The 18169-nt window shown below is 35.6% G+C and overlaps 2 protein-coding genes and 1 long non-coding RNA gene across 3 annotated transcripts in view; 1 reads left to right on the forward strand and 2 right to left on the reverse strand.

The window, feature by feature from the left end:
* LOC121379499 (sushi, von Willebrand factor type A, EGF and pentraxin domain-containing protein 1-like) overlaps positions 1-1734 on the reverse strand; it is a 7735-nt gene extending 6001 nt beyond the window's left edge. The window contains exon 1 of the mRNA XM_041508143.1: positions 1725-1734. Within this exon, the coding sequence (XP_041364077.1) occupies positions 1725-1734 (10 nt within the window). The remainder of the gene's footprint in view (positions 1-1724) is intronic.
* A 285-nt stretch (positions 1735-2019) lies between these two features.
* The window catches only part of LOC121379500, a 33948-nt gene continuing 17798 nt past the window's right edge, over positions 2020-18169 (forward strand). Inside the window, exons 1-3 of the mRNA XM_041508144.1 lie at positions 2020-2056; positions 2800-2967; positions 4366-4630. Of these exons, the coding sequence (XP_041364078.1) occupies positions 2020-2056; positions 2800-2967; positions 4366-4630 (470 nt within the window). The remainder of the gene's footprint in view (positions 2057-2799; positions 2968-4365; positions 4631-18169) is intronic.
* On the reverse strand, positions 8207-12598 carry LOC121378237. The gene is made up of 3 exons (XR_005958690.1): positions 12274-12598; positions 10350-10400; positions 8207-8324 (listed from the first exon to the last, which is right to left on the reverse strand). It is a non-coding gene; the product is annotated as an uncharacterized LOC121378237 (long non-coding RNA).

Raw genomic sequence — 18169 nt, forward strand, 5'->3', positions numbered from 1 at the left:
CCCCCCCCTCTAAAATAAATCCATACTGTGATCGATACATTCTAATGGGATCACCTGGGGCAGTCTATTGAAGTGTAGGAGGTAGTAGGGATAATTACACGATGATCCTGTTTTAATCATATATAAACATATGTATCAATATATCTTGTAATTATCCCATACTACCCCCTCACTTTCACCCCAACATTTTTTTTTTTTTTTTTTTTTAAATTATCGTAAATACTATCTAAATCTGCTACATGTATGTTTGGTTGTTTAGCCACTGCTCCCAATGAATTCGATAAATCCTGTGAGAAGTTATGAATTTTTCAAAAATAACCATGAAAATGTTTTGGACTTCGTTTCATTTGGAACACATCATTTCCTTTGCAAAAGGACTATCTCCAAACTAATTGTTCACTTATATTTCACTTATAGAAACAAACAAAAAATGTCTTAATTCCAGTTCACTTATACCACTGATGGATGTTCATAACAATTAAAAAAAAAAACAAAAAAAACACAAATTAAAACTTTACTTGCATTTTTGTTTTAATAAAAAAAACAAAAAACATTATACATAAAAAATGCATATAGCAATGAATATCTAGGGATGCAACTGTCAGTGACAACAAATAAGTTTATGGTAGACAAGGCATTTAATTCTGCCAAATTCTTGTTGTTTACAATAATTTTGTTGGTTTTTAGTAAATTCCTGAAACACTGCATGGATGTACAGTTGCTCTGTTTTGGAGTTTGTACTGATACACAAATCCGAAACCTACAGCCAAGACCAGCTTTTACTGATCTCTGGGAAGACTGTTAACATACCTTTAGTCCACAGACCTAATATAAGATGCACCTTCTTGCTGCAGGTCTGTTGTAAATTAGATGAAAAATCCTGTTTTCTTTTCCTTTGTGGTCAACATTTAAAATGAATTCCTCAAGTCTATTAAATTGTGATCACTCGTAATAACCGTAGATCTTGGGGTTTGTTTTTGGGGGGTTTTGTAATGTTTCCAATGAATCCATAAATAATCAGCTTATATATGGTGTCAGACAAATATGACATGCTTTCAGCTGAGAACATGCTGATGCTCTGCTTATCTTGCTTTTCGGGCCCTTCAACATTTTATAAATATTTAAAATAAAAATTGAATGGCACATGCCGCACATTTGGCATGATCCTTGTTCTATATATTACAATATATATCGGATACCACTTGATTAATGGGTCAGTCCATCTCAATCAACAAATATTGCCCATGCTGCACGTCTGTCTCAGATTCACTTGAAGTTTGTATGAAATATTTCTCAATCATCCATATGAATAAATCCGAAATTTGGGATCTGTATTCCAAGTATTTTTTTTTTTATTTTTTTTAAGTAATGGTCATTTTGCTAACCATAGTGTGTGTAAAATTTACCTTGAAAATGGCCACTGTAATTTTCATGCTATATTTGAAGTTCTTGTATCCCAAGAAATAATGTATATATAGAGACATGGAATTTTGTATGAGCACTAAGATTATAAAGGTCTGATAACTGAATGCTTAGAGACAATTGAAAAATCTTTAAAATACAATATTGTCTTGTGAAAAGCCATTTTTGAGCTCTAAAATACAGTCTTACATTTATTATGCCCACTTAACTTTTTTTCTCTCAAGTTTTTAATACTTCCCTTCCCCACTGGAAAAAGGTGATTCTTCCTTTGACAATATTGCAAATTAAATCACGTTTCTTACTATGCACCATTACTTTCACCCATAAAACTGACTGAATGTTCAACTTATTCTGAATTGCTTTAATGACATTTCAAAAAAGAAAATATATATACAGTGAAAACCGGACAGCCATGGGACCAAGGAAAAAGTTTGTTTTTGAGGGGTATCCAGTTTACAGATGTTTCAATATTGAGGTAAACCACTGGTTGCTTGGTGTTCTTTACTGATATAATAACTAATAAAACTGCCAAAAAAAATCAGGTACACTTTCAAACTTTCAAATCTTTTTTAGTTTATCATCAAGCGATAATTCAACATGGCGGCGTTTTGCTGGACTTTCCGACATGTCCAAAGTAAATACTAAAATGAAACACTGTTGACAAAGTTTCCACCAAACCAATCCAAACAATTTTACTCTTGGTTTCTCTTTATTTTGTTAAATAAATTTTGCAAAGATAAGAAACAAAACAACAACAACAAAAAGGGTTCGAACAATGTTGCTTTGCCGTTCATTGCGGTAATTGTGAGACGTACATGTAGGCTATGAAAAGGAGCTCAATCAAATTTATAACTTAATCTAACTTTGTAACAACCGAGCTCAGAATAAAGGGAGTACATGTGTTTCCTCTGGTTATTAAAACATCAAAGCTGTTAATTAATCCCTTATTTGGTATTTGTCAACTGCACAATAGTGTCACTGGAGAATGCGCACATGTAATTAGCTCTGCGTACGCAATCACGTTGTCAGCTGAGTGGGTCTTCAAAGTATAAGTAATGATTGACGTCGTTGTGACCGTCTGGTTTTCTGAGGTAAAATTTGCATTAAAGGAACACAATGGGACAGAATAATTCCATCCGGCTCAATTTAGAGGGGTTTCCGGTTTAGAGAGGTAAATTTTAGTGTTAAAAGATACGCAAATCACAGGACCGTGTAAAACGTCCGGTTTTGAGGGAATTCCGGTTAACTGAAAGTCTGGTTTTGAGGGGTTTCACTGTGTATGTGATGCTGTGAAATTGTTCTAGGTTATATTTGAAGATCTACATGTATGTTGGTACTAAAGTTATAATTATAGTAGAAATGTGGTATGTTTTTCAGTGGATTGTCCATCTGGAAAGGAATATAATGGTCGTGTCATTGATGGCAAGTGTGTAGAATGTAAGCTTGGAGAATATCGGGTGAAGGAAGAATCAGATAAATGCTTGGTATGTCCTGAGCGGCAGACAACAATATCAACAGGAGCTAGCAACTGTGTGGACTCAAAAGGTATTCAATTTTATTTCCGGATTTTTACGCTGTCCAATTTTATTTCGGGTTTTGTCAAAATTTGCTACGTTTCCCCCCAGCAGTCTGGGTTTATAGCAACCCAGCAATCTGGATTTTTATACTTACCCAGTAGTCCGGGTTTTAAATCAACCACCATTTCAGCGATTCCAACATGGTCGCGGTTATGTTATCCACATATGTTATCTTCATCACCATTGGTCCATTTTGTTCCCGCGAGATCTGTGAGCAGTGTAAATGTACATATTTGTTTGGACAAAAGCAGCGTACACCGGTCAGTGTGCCCTCACATAACCAGCATATTAATACCTGTTTGCAAATTCCAAAAAGACAGCCACTGTTACATCTGCATCATTTAAACATAATATTGAATAATACAAAATCAAGAATGAAAAATACTTCCGAAAATTAACAAATGATTTGTTTTTTCTTTTTAATGTAACATTTAGCCGTAGCCTACAGCCAAAGACTTGAAGTAAAATAAACAAAAAAAGTTGTAGAAAAATGTTTTTCCTGGTACACATTTTTAACAAGCAATTAATAACACTACATACAACATAGTTCAGTATTTGGTGCAAAATACAATCTGTCTTAAATCGCAAAGTCATTCATTATGTCGGACAATGTATTTCACATACATATATATTATTTAACGTGGACATATTATGACAGTTTTTTAATAGCCGAAGTCAACAAAAAACCTGTGCCATGCACATTTTAAAGATATAATCTGGGCACCATGGTGTGCCATTTGTCGCTGGTGTTTTTTAACCAGCGTCCGCCGCTAAAAACCCCCAAAACATTAACCAAAAAAGCCTTAAAATAATCTAAACTGAAAATTGTTCAAAAGGATTAATATTTTTACTCAGATGCCAGGAAATTGTCTTTTAGGCCATTATATTTTCAAAAATGTCTGGAGGAGCATGCCCTGTACCCCCTAGGGAGTCTTGACTGCCTTGTAGTATTATTTATAACCTGCTAAACACTATGTCCTTTAAACAATTTTATAAACTTAGGGGGATTAAAGCCGCTGTAATTTTCAGGATGTTTTTGGATGGGACATTCTCATCTATGTATAATATACCTTACGGGATTAATATTATTATAATATTAATATAATTACATGTGTTTGTATTATAAAGATATAAATTACTGTATTACTATCATAATATAATACAGCTTACTAGATTAATAGTATTATGATATACCTTACTGGAATTAATATCATAATATACCTTGCTGAACTACTGAAAGAACGACAATTACCTGATACTTAACAGCTGCTTAAAACAGTGTGCTGAGATTTTGTTAAACTTTCATTTCTCTTGTTAGGCTACTGTTGTTTGCAGTATAATCATGTTTTTTAATATATAATTTCAGAGACACCGAAACCTAATGTGCGTGTCAATATTCAGCTGAAGTTAAGGTTTAAAGTGACAAACTGTGGTAATCCTGGACAGTTGAAAGGTGTTTTGGAGTCTTTTATTCTGAGAATTACGATAAGAATCTGCAGCAGTTGGAATGAAAAATGTGACCGTGTTCGAGTGACATTCACATCTATTCCTTCGTGTCCGATTGGCAGGCGTCGAAAACGAGATTCCAATGAACTTGAACTTGAGGCAATTGTTGATGTTGATGATGTGCCGTAAGTTAATAGTAATATACTAAAACAAGCTTCCAATGACCTTGAGGCAATTGTTGATGTTGATGATGTGCCGTAAGTTAATAGTAATATACTAAAACAAGCTTCCATTGACCTTGAGGCAATTGTTGATGTTGACATCACTCATATGACGTGCCGTAAGTTATTGCTCATTTAGTAATATACTGAAATAAAACAAGCTTCCCCATTTTTATTGAGGCAGGATAAAGATAATAACTAGTTAGTGACGTCGGATATCTGCTTTATCCTGTTCAGGCCGAATGAGAAATTCCGCTCGGTAGAACCTCGCGGAATTTCCCATTCTTACTTTCCCAGGATAAAGCAGATATCCGATGTCACTAGCTAGTTATTCTCTATATACAGAAACAAGCTTCCAATAACCTTGAAGCAATTGTTGATGTTAATGATGTGCGGTAAATTAATAGTAATATACTAAACCAAGCTTCCAGTGATGTTGAGGCAATTGTTGATGTTGAAGATGTGAAAAGTTAATAGTAATATACAGAAACAGCTTCCAATAACCTTGAGGCAATTGTTGATGTTGAAGATGTGCCGTAAGTTAATAGTAATATACTTAAACAAGCTTCCAGTGATGTTGAGGCAATTGTTGATGTTGATGATGTGCCGCAAGTTAATAGTAATATACTTAAACAAGCTTCCAATGACCTTGAGGCAATTGTTGATGATGTGCCGTAAGTTAATAGTAATATACTGAAACGAGCTGACCACTCGAACTGACTGACAAAATCCAGAGTTATGGGTTTTAAAAAAAACCCCAAGTCTTAACATTTTAAAAATGCATAAAAATCCCAACAATAAAGCTGTGTAATTATAATGATATAGCTTGGCATCACTCCTATTATAATGTTTGGTTGGAGGTATCATTAAACATTCATTCATTCATTCATTCACTTATTCATTCTCTCCCATTATATGTTTGTCCACCCCTCACCACCTTCTGCAAAAAAAAAAAAAATACAGTAATAAAATTTTAAAATTACATGTCAAAAAAGAAGTGAAATGGTGATTTACTCTTGTTTTGTAAAGACCCGGGGTCTCTAATGCTCTGCTAGACAACAAAGCATCCTGTTTGCAAGTTTTTTAGCATTGCACTGCGAGATCACAAAGTTGAGAGAGTTTAGTGAATTCGGCTCAGTTCTGGTTGTCTGCCCTCAATATGTAAAATATGCTCTCGCTTTTTTGTTTGTTTATTCTTTCCATCACATACAGTAGCCTGATAACACCAACTTGGGGATTGTTGTTTATCTTAAAGAAAGCTCAATTTTAGAAAACAGTTTAGTCAAAACACAGTCACTTATTTACCATAAAGGGGCAGGATGTAACCCAGTGGTACAGCACTTGCTTGATGCGTGGTCGGTCATGGATCGATCCCAGTTGGTGGGCCCATTGGGCTATTTCTTGTTCCAGCCAGACAAAAATGATGGCTGATGCTATTCCCTGTTTTGATGGGCAGGATGTAGCCCAGTGGTACAGCACTTGCTTGATGCGTGGTCGGTTAGGGATCGATCCCAGTTGGTGGGCCCATTGGGCTATTTCTCGTTCCAGCCAGACAAAAATGATGGCTGATGCTATTAGTGGGGGGCCGTGCATGGGTATTTTTTTCATTTCATTTCAAATTGATGCAAAAGTTTCGTTTTTACTACTAATTTGAAGTTAAGGGAGTATAGAACAATTTTGGTGCAAGTGTCAAGCACACAGATTAACAATTTTTCTTGTTTTTGCCCATTTTCCAACATGGCCGCCATCGAAAATCGTGACTTACAATTTTATTTTTATAAAGCTCATAATTTTTACACAGTTTCTGTGTAATATAACTTTTATTGCTATTCTAAAGCTAATATTGTGTGAAGAAGGAACTGGAGTTGAAATATTGATGTTTTGAATATTCTGGTATGCAAGAACTCAAAGATGGCTGCCAATTTCGGGGGGTTTTTCCGCATTAAGCCTCATAACGTCTGTCATATTGAACCTAGAATGGTGATTTTGGTGTCTATACCTAGGTTTTCATGTCTGGGTAATTGAATAAAAAATAAAATAAACATGATTATATGATATATATATGATATTTCACATCAATGAGTCAATAAATACCATAAATAATGACGCAAATCGGAAATGTTTTATCTCTAATTTTATTTATCTTTTAACTGTACTACCCCTTACCGAAATGACTTATATTTTTCACTTATAAGTGAAGTATAAGTCGTTAATACTTTTCAAGTATAAGTGACTTATAAGTAAACGATTAGGATTTTGTATGCAAATGAGGTATCACTTATAGTAGTTATACAAAGTGTATGTGACATATAGGTGAAGTGTTAACCATATATATAAGTGAAGTGTAAGTCATTCGCTTATATTTAACAGAAGTATTAGATATATATGTGACTTATAAGTGAAATATAAGTGAAGTATAAGTGATTCACTGATATTTCACAGAAACTGCTGTATAAGTAAAGTATAGGTGAAGTATAAGTGATTCACTGATATTTTACAAAAACGCTGTATAAGTGAAGTATAAGTGAATATCAAAGGCTGTGGTATGTTCTGTCCTGATCATATTTAGAGAATAACTAACGAGCTACGAGGAATTACGAATTATCTGTCCCGAGTGAATGAATGTTGTAAACCCGAGCCTTTGGCGAGGGTTTTACAACATTCATTCACGAGGGACAGATAATTCGTAACTCCTCGTAGCGAGTTGGTTATTCTCTTTATTACCCATTGTCAATTTTAACTGATTTTTAATGTAAAAATTCCTCTGCAGTCTACAACAAAGCCATCAGCCATTACATCATATAATCTTACGCGCATTACATGACATAATGTAAGTGACGTCATAGCATTAACGACGTTCTTTTTACAGCCAAATGTTTACAGTACAAAATAATACAACTGTATTTGCATTTGAAAATAGTTATTTTTATATATTACTAAAGCCGCTGCTTATGAAAATATACCATTTCATGTTTACGAAACAAATGAGTCCATTTTTTTTTGTAAATCTGTGTAGATCGTATAACGTATGTGTAATCTGACTCATGAATGGAAACATTATATGAATGAAAGTGAAGTTACGGCCATGGCAAGCAACCAACCAAACGTCGTGATTTTTAAGCCAGCCAATCAGTGGCTGTAGAAGCAATCTGCACACTGTGCAGAGATTGAAAAAATATTACCCCGTATATTTTAGCCCATATGGGTAATAAAAAAGATGACTTGCTGCTTTTGAAACATGTAGAGAGCTTCCACTTGAGACTATGGGTCAGAATTAATTATCAATTTAATTTTTTACATCCAGCAGTTGGTGATGAACTAATCATTTAACAAATGAAAATAGGCAGCAATCTGTCCTTGGAGGCCAAATTTCAATATTCTCGGGCAATTGCTGTATTAATGCCACCGCTTACACACCCTATCTGTAAACTAGCTGTCCACAAAACATAAAAATTGAAGCACAATAGTCTTAACAAACAAAGTGATGTTTCATTCTGACTCACTAATATATCTGAACAGTATATGCAAACAAATATTTTATAAATACTATATATATTTATTTCCAACTGTTAGATTGGATTATCTCACATCCATTTTCCTCAGTTATGTCCTGTTCAGTGTCATCTTGATATATGTCATCCAACATTCAGATGGGATTCTGAAAAACAAATGTAGTATGGATAGATCTGCTATGTAATTAGCTATTGTTTATATTAATGTAAACATTTAGTTCTTTCTGTGTTAGTTTTAAAAAGACTACCCTAGAGAATCATAGCGTACCAAGTTTCAGGTGTGGGGAATCAAAATTTCAAGAGAAAACAAACTAATTTTCAGTTAAATTTTCAAGTTTACTTTTTTACCTGGTATCAATCAAATCTCAAGGATAAAACAGACTTTGAAATATTCAATGTTGACCTTTAATTTTAATTATGAAGAAATAAAAAAATAAAATACATGATATATATTTGAATCTAAAGAATCTGTACCAATTTTCAGGCCTACAAAATATAAACTATTACAAAAAGATAAAGGGTGTTGGACTGGGAGGGAAATAATGAAATTAAAAAAAACAACAACATACATTTGTCTACATGTATTAGTTTGTACATGTCAACTACATGTAGAGGCACTGATTTTCCGTTTCAGATTTTTCCCTTTTCCGTTTCATAATGTTACAAATTCCGGGTTTTTCCGTTTCAGTATTAAACAAATTCTGTGTTTGTTTCACACACACACACACACACACACACACACAGCAATTAATTGCTGGTATAAAATAAATAAATATGCAATGAGGCAAAACATGTCAGTAGTTTGTATTTATTTTTGGTTTAAATTTAACCACGAATACGCCACGAGACAGACTTCGGTTTTCTTTACGATATGATCGGGAAAATAATTACAAACGATCACACTATAAACCACTACCCTTGTATAATTTATTTTGAACAAAGCCTGGCATACAATATGCAATTATGGCATTCCTTTGTGAGATCGGAAATATGGCAATGCCGCAAATGTTAAAAATTAATAAGCAAACATAACATAATATATCTTTCACTTGAGTAAATGTCGGACAATTTTAGCTCACAATGTTCGGTTTTTCCCGTTAAATCGTCGGGAATAAGCAAAGAAAACATGACTGGTAAAACGTCTAGATACTCTACATTAAACATTTGACGTAACATACAAAGGTACTAGTGTCGTAGCATAGCACAGGCAGATGTTGGTGTCCATAGTTTCTAGTTCGAAAAAATAAATTTTAATTAATCAAATGCGCTAAAGTTAAATAAAGTTTTGGAAAAAAATCGGGAATTCCGTTTCAGATAGGTATTTCCGCGATTCCGCGATCGCGGAAAATCAGTGCCTCTATACATGTACATCATAGAACTGCATGCAACTCCTTTCAAGCTATAGGGGTAAAGCGCTCGATTGATGCACGGTTGACCCATGATCGATCCCTGTCGATGGACCCTTAGGGCTTTCTTGTTCCATGACTGGTATATCGAAGGCTGTGGTATGTGCTATCCTGTATGTGGGATAGTGCATATAAAAGATCCCTTGCTACTAATGGAAAATTGTAGCAGGTTTCTTCTCGCTTAATTAATGATTAATTAATCATCGGCTATTGGATGTCAAACATTTGGTAATTCTGACTCGTAGTCAGCTACAGCTTTTCTAATGCAGCAAAGGGTCTTTTATATGCACTTTACCACAGACAGGAAAGCACATACCACAGTCTTTGTCCAGTTGTGGTGCACTGGTTAGAACGAGAAAAAGCCCTGCATGCTTGTCAGTGACCATACATGTGATGTCAGATGCTGTTCAAATGTAAACTGAAAGTTACTTTTTTTATTATTAAAATGTTTAATTCAAGATGCTCACTCAAGAATATGGGCGGACAAGGAAGAATTGAAAAAAAAAAAAAAATCTAATGTTAAGGAAAGTGTAAAAGTTATTATCCTGAAATAGATGTTTTAAAAATTACCAACCAACCATCATGCAGAGATTGCATTTCCTACTAACCTGATAACACATGTTAAAGTTGTTTTCAAGTGATCTGGTATAATCAAACATTTTTGAATAATTATGTATAATGGCTTGTAACACTGAACGACCACCTCTTAACTTATGCATCAAGTCATGCATCTTAAAACAAGATTATTGTTTGCTAAATACATACCAGTCACAAATATTTCCATAATATGATGACTAGAATGCGCTGACGATTTTTCTGAGAAAAAAAAAAATATATATATATATATAACTTGTGTTTCTTGTAATCAAAGTAAATGTCCATTTCATCCTCATTTCACCCCAGTCAAAGTAATATAAAACAATTTTTATAATATAAATACAAAATGCAACCAAAGATGTGTTGTAAATATTTGGGGGCATCCATACCGACAGTTGGGGGGTGAAGTGAACAGAGGAGTAAACAGGTAACACAAAATATAATGGTATAAATATTTTAATTTTATATATATTCTCAGCAAACAATAAGTATGCATCGATTGGCAATTGTTGCACGATTTCGTATGTATTTCATCTTGGTAAGTGGTATCCTGTTGTGGGATGGTGCATAGATGAAAATACATTGCTACTAATTAATTTTTAGCATGTTCCCTCTCAAAAATTATATGTCAAAATTACCTGTTTGACATCCAATAGCCAATGATTAATAAATCAATGTGCTCTGGTGGTGTCTTTAAAGAAAACAAACTTACTTTTTGTATAGACAATGAATCCATGACCTTTTGTCCCCAGTTTGGCCTGTTCCCTCCATGTACCTGTTCGCCCCCATATCCCAATTATTTGTTACTTTTAAACAATTACTGTATTTTTCTTTAGAGGCATGTTAAACCGTGTGTGTGTGTGTGTGTGTGTGTGTGTGTGTGTGTGTGTGTGTGTGTGTTTCTTTTCTTAGAGGGGAGGGATTGTTGTCTTTCCACAATTTGGTTGGATCCCGAGTCAGTCCGGGCACATTTGACATAATCACCAGTTTAATTAATTAATTAATACATATAAATCTTTATGGGGTTGAACCGGTACCTTTGTGGGGGCGAACTGGTTAAGCACGCGAGGGCGAACTGACATCCGATTTGGGGGATAAAAACGTCTGGTACCCTAAACAATTGAGGTTTATTGTAGCCCAAACCAAATTTTACTTTCAAATAATTAATTTTGTATACATGTACGAAAAAAATATGAATGCATGACGTTGTGATCCCAAGCCTGATCATCAGAAAGGATTATGAAATATACCGGTACACATTATGTTGCTTAAAATTATAAAACAAAATGTTTTATAAGCTTAAAAAAAAGATCAATAACTATCTCTAACCATACATTGATTCTAACAAATATTTTTATAATTTGTTGGGGTGGGGGGGGGGGGGGGGGGGGGGGGGGGGGGGGGGGGGGGGGGGGGGGGTGGGGGGGGGGGAATAAGGAAGACTTGCCAAACAACCAATTACCTAAGCCAAAATCATTTTTATTACCTAACATAATATTAGGGGAGGGGGCGAACCCTCATAGTTGGGGGTGAACTGACTGGGGGCGAACTGGTTTGGGGACGAAACATATGGTACCCAAAAACAATATATATTACTAAGTGAAATGAAAAATGACTGCTACTTGTGATACTTTAAATAAATTAAACAAATTAAAACTAAATTAATTTGTAAACAAAGACTGCTGACCTATCTCAGAGTACGTGAAACTGGTCATGTGACCTAAATCACCCCCAAAAAGCATTACTATCGTTGTAAAAATCTGTACCCATCGGTGAAATAACAACACTTTTTCTGTAATAAATGCATCAATTTGGCATCTTAAAATATTTATTTTGCATTTAAATGTAATTATTTATGATGTCAATGTGATCTATGTGTATTTAAATTGCCCCCGAAAAATATGCCTTGATCGGCCATTTTGGAAATTTTCTGTGTCATGACCCAATGTTGCATCATGTAGAACACGTTACATTCGTTTGATTGTCATCAAACATCACACAATATTAGAACAAATACAGTTAAAGATGTCAACGTAGGCCTATATATTAAAGTTGTCTAGAATAAGTAAGAAAATAGTAAAATCATGTTTACCTTTTTTCCCTTCCAAACGTGACGAAAATAGTAGGACATCCGAAACTTGATCGAAGTTCTTAATTTTCCGCCATAGCCAAGTATTCGGTAATAAACTGTGATTGTTTCTGCTCAATCAAAATGATCTTAAAACCAATTCATAGTGCAAAATACACAATGTTTTGTCATTATTTATTATTATTGGCAAACTGCAAATGGCGCGTTTTTTCCTGTTGTTATCTCTAAGCCAATCAAATCCCAGGTATGACTGTTCAGGAACCGACCAATCATATTATCGCTTTTAACCTTCGTTCGTCTTTTAAGACGACACAGACTTATAATAATAATAATAAAAATAATAATAATTATTATTATTATTATTATTATTATTATCATAATTATGTACTAATCTAGCACCTTTGTGGCCTTCTGTCTATTAAGCATTATAAATTATTACTCTGCATATGGCATCACCATTTTTTTTTTTTTTTTTTTTTTTTTTAATAATACCAAAGCTCATATTTTTTCTAGCGAATATAGATAACGTTACCTAAAGGTGTGAGTATTTAAAAAAAAAAAATTGTGATGATCCCATCACGAAGAATTCGTCGTCGTCCCCCCCCCACCTCCCCCGATTTTTTTTTTTTTTGTAGTTTCTATAAATGGATTTGTGAGGACCAGGGATGGGAGTGATACACCAGCTTACTTTATTTTTCTTCCTTGTGATTTAACAAAAAAACTAACATTTTTATTATTATGTGTGAAAATTCATATTTAAAAAAAAATAAAAAAATCAATCAATCTTAATAAATAATAGACCAGAAGTAATGATACCTGAAAGGAAGGGGGTGGGGGGGGGGGGGGGGGCACAATCTGTTATAGTAATATCAATTCATTTTAATTTGGTTTTTGTGCCTATTTTCACACAATCTGGTAAAAAAAAAAAAAAAGTGGTGGTGGGTGGGTGTGAGACGTACAGCATGAATACAGCATGGCTAGCTGGAACAACAGCACCGACAGCAACTGCCATATGTGTGTCTGTATTACTATAATAACAACAAATTAACAATAATTATGATTTTTTTTAAATACAATTTTTATTGACTTTATTTTTTTTAAATTATTTATTTTATTATTTAATTGAAATTATAATTATATTATTATTTAGCAGCATATATATATATATATATATATATATGTATGAGATGTGAGTGGTAGCCTACCCTGTAATATTTAGTTTTTAGCCCCCCACCCCCTAAAATAAATCCATACTGTGATCGATAAACATTGTGATGGGGATCACCTCCTCTCTCTCTCTCTCTCCCCCCCCCCCCCCCCCCCCCCCCCATCAGCTACTTTTTACAGATCTTTATTATGACAGGTGTGTCGGGATGGGGGAGTCTATTGAAAGCAAGGAGGTAGTATGGGATAATTTCAACTTTGCCCTCACGCACTTGCACCAAGAGCAGGTACTTGTGCAAGTGCACTTCACATCCAGCTGGAATACATCCTTGGCGAGGGGCAGCGAGATCCAAATGGGAAGCAGCTTGCCGTCCTCTTCCTTCCATCCATGATTAGTGGGGTTGTTGACAGGCATCATGGACTTTTGAGCTGTTGTCCAGATGCTTGCTTGGAAGACACTCCTTTTGAGATGTTGATACAAAGCATCACTCGTTGGGGGAATTATCTCCACGTCCCTAGTCTTCTGTGAGAACACCCTCAATCGGACGAGGTCAACATCATTGTCCTCATTTGACTCAGTGGAGTACAGCCTACAGACAAAGTTTGTTGCCACTTCTATCAGCCTTGGCGATATTTGGAATGCAGTTTCAACAATAGTTATTCCTCCATCATGGATGGCACTTCGTGCATCAATTTGCAGCAATATCGTTTACCCTTGAACTTGAAGGAAGACGTACTGTCTGATCCTGTGAATGCGTGAAAGAGGGCCATGGCTTTGCATGTGGTCGTACCAAGGTTTGTGGCGATAGTTCTGGTTATCTTTCGCGCTTTGAAGGAGATCCAAATTTCTGTGGCTGGATTCAGAGCCTTGATGTGATGGAAATTACTCAGAAGGATTACGACAACATCTGTGTCTCCAATATGAACCATTCCAAGTGACTATGTTTGGAGGGCGTGGAGGAGATGTACTATGACACGAGTATCAGCTTCCTCATGGTTGCACTGATCCATTGGTGGACCGTTTCCAACATGGTGGACTTGATCACCTGCAGTAATGTAGACATCCTTGTCGTCTGGGAATTGTCCTTCTGTGATCTTTTGGGACAGGAATGAGAACAGTTCCTTCTTGTTATCAATGTTCGCCAGAAACTTCTGCCAATTTCCTGGGATTTTGGCAGTACCAGATACGCGTTGCCGGGTGCCTGTTCCTCGTTTTCCCCATGAGCCTTCTTTGATTGTCAGTGCACGATACTGGTCCCAGACAATGTCTACTCTTGTCGACCGTTTCAAGTCATGGTGAACTCTTGGGCAGAATACCTTGTCGAAATATGAATCAAAGGTCTTGCCTTGGACAGTTGTACCAGGAAGTGAGTGTATCAGTACTCCACTGTCAATAATTATAAAGTCGTAAAAACCTGGTGCAAATAGATCCTCATCGACAGAAATGGCGCTACTTGTACCGGCCGCCATGATGTATACCAACAGATCTGACTTGGTGCAAGAGTTTAGTGACCCTTCTGATGACAATGCAGGTGGGTATGGTGAAGATTCATGACGAAAAAACTCCTTCAAATCTCCCCCTCGGCTGTCTAGTGCAACAAAAGCTTGACCATAGAGCTCTGCGTGATGTTTGAAGTGCTGCATTTTTTGCTTAATTGCTGTCTTCTTCTGCGTTTTCTTCTCATGGAACAACAGTAAGTTGTTTCGCGTGATCGGTGCTGTCAGAAGTGTGTCATTTGAGTCAAGCACACTCTCCCTGAAGTTGTTGTACTGCTCTTGTCCGATAGACTCGACCATATGGACAGATACGGCAGCAGCCGCAGACTCACACACCTTGTTGTCTAACGTAACCAGATCTTCACTGTCCTCCTCAAAAGGATTCCCCTTGCTCAGCAACACCTCCAGCAGGTCTTTAGCATGGTGTTGAAATCGGTCCTGAGATGCACATCCTTCCTCATGATGAGGGAGTTCTTCATCATCATCGTTGTCGTTTGCACCAGTAAAGTCCTCAACGACTCGGCTGATTTCGGGACCAGTCATGATCCAGCGTTCCAGCATGTCAGGGTTCTCTGTGAGACCAATCATGCCGCCAACTCCTTTTACTCTTTTGTTGGCTTGCTCATGTGCATGATCAATTGGTATGGACGAGAAACGCCGATTGTTTTAAAAATAACTGCCTTCTTGATGCACAAAAATGTTGGGTTCATGAAGGTTATTTTTATATTTATTTGCACTGCAATGACAACTCCCATTTCAGCTTCTCAGCCATCCATGATATCTGAAAGCTGGAAAGAAAACGTGGTCAAATAATGGTGGGTTTTCTTCGGTTTGCTTTTTTAAAAAGACAAACCATGTCTAGCCAACGAGCTGTATTACACGGCCCTGATAAAAAGACAAAAAAAGTTCAACAGGAAAGTTATCAAAATAGCCGATTTGCATCATTACATTTGGTATTTATTGCTTCATTGGCGTGAAATAACATATAAGATATGCTCCAATCATGCCTAGTTTATTTTTATTCAATTACCCATACATGAAATCCTAGATATAGACACCAGAATCACCCTTCTAGGTTCAATAGGACAGAAGTAATGAGACATAATGCGAAGAAAAACCGGAATTGGCAGCCATCTTTGATATTTGGCATACCAGAATATTCGAAGCATCAATGTTTCAATTCCAGTTGATTCCATACACAATACTAGCTTTAGTATAGCAATAAAAGTTACATTACATAGACATTGCATGAAAATTATTAGTCTTTTTTAAAAAATATTGTAATTCACAATTTTCGATGGCCGCCATTTTGAAAAATGGGCACAAATTTTTTGTTTGTTATCTGAGTGCTTGACACTCGGACCAAAATTGTTCCATAGACCATTACCTTCAAATTAGTACTGAAAATGAAACTTTTGCATCAATTTGAAATGACCGAGTGTCCGGGCACCCCACTATATTCCCTATTTTGAGGGGTAGGATGTAGCCCAGTGCTTGATGCGTGGTCAGTTAGGGATCGATCCCAGTAAATAAAATAAAGAATTTATTATTATTATTATACAGTAAAGTACTCTTATAACGAACTGCAAGGGACCAAGAACATCAGTTCGTTATAGCAGTAGTTCGTTGTAAACATTTACAGAAGTTAGCCGTTCCCATTTAGAAAGTCAGCCATTTGGCTTTTCAAATTCCAGCCAGATGAAAATACAAGAATTAGTGGGGTGGGTTTTTTTGATATTTCATTCACGTCACCAACAGAAGTTGTTGAATCAAATGAGTGTTCAGATCAGACCCATTTTGAAACCCATTGCTTATTTTTGTCTGCTTAGTGAGCGTTGGTCGCATAGCCTGCAGGGCTGTTTTGATGTCGGCAATCGAATGTAACCCAGTGGTACAGCACTTGCTTGATGCATGGTCAGTTAGAGATCGATCCCAGTTGGTGGGCCCATTGGGCTATTTCTGTTCCAGCCAGATGAAAATGATGGCTGATGCTATTCCCTGTTTTGATGGGCAGGACGTAGCCCAGTGGTACAGCACTTGCTTGATGCACGGTTAGTGTGAGATCGATCCCCATCAGTGGCCCCATTGGGCTATTTCTCGTTCCAGCCAGTGCACCATGACTAGTCTATCAAAGGCAGTGGTATGTTTTATCCTGTCTGTCGGATGGTGCCTTTAAAGGATACCTTGCTACTAATGGAAAAAAATGTAGCGGGTTACTTCTATATGACTGTGTCAAAATGACCATGTGTTTGACATCAGTAGACAGTGATTTAATAAATCAATGAGCTCTAGTGATGTGGTTAAGCAAAAAATAAAACTTAGTTAATATAAGACCATCTTTTAAGAAAGTGATTGCATGAGCTTAATTAAATTCCTGAAAAAACAAATTTAACTGACTTGCTGAAGGTTTTTTTTGGTTTTGTTAATTCCCCCTAGCAGTACATACTACCATGTATGATTGGCTAATGTGTGCACACATATGCTTGAATATGTTAGCCATCCCGATGCCATATAACTATAAATAAAATGTGTTCAGTTCATTGTTAAATAAACCATTTTCTATGTTAGCCATATTTTGAATGTGCTAAACAAATATTCATTTGTTTGCTTTCGTTTGCAATGAAGTTACCTAATACTAAAACAGAATATGTCCTTTGAAATGTTTCAGAGATTGCAACACAATTTTAAAACTTTTAAAACAGTAATTGGTAATCAATTTCATTTGACTAAATATATTGCTAATCAAGATTTTGAAAACAAAATGTTCCCTGTGTGAAAGCTGACAATAAAGAAAGATAACTCTGTTAATTGTTCTCACATCCTCACTGATTCCTTGAGATCACTCCAATGGAGATCAGTTTTAACTATTTTAGGAGAAGCTGATGAAGCTGAACTTGACAGGTGTCAAATTCAATAGATACACTGTTTTTCATGTACAAAATTATTGAAATAATGATAAATGATTTCACATTAGACATTGCAACAATTTTTTTTGTCATGTCATGTATGCAATTATGGAGTTAGCCATGACTAAGATTTTTATTGAATTGTCCGATGTCCAATATGCAATATTCAAAACTAGTCTAATAGAAAATGTGAAATTATAAAAGTGACATATCTGAGTGTATATATAGTGGATAATAAACGAGTTATCAGTTATTACCAAATTTATGTCCCGAGTGAAATAATTTTCAGTTAGCGAGTGACAAATGAAAATTATTTCTCGAGGGACATAAAT

This window comes from Gigantopelta aegis, chromosome 8 (genome assembly GCF_016097555.1).
Source record: "Gigantopelta aegis isolate Gae_Host chromosome 8, Gae_host_genome, whole genome shotgun sequence".
Classification (NCBI taxonomy): domain Eukaryota; kingdom Metazoa; phylum Mollusca; class Gastropoda; order Neomphalida; family Peltospiridae; genus Gigantopelta; species Gigantopelta aegis.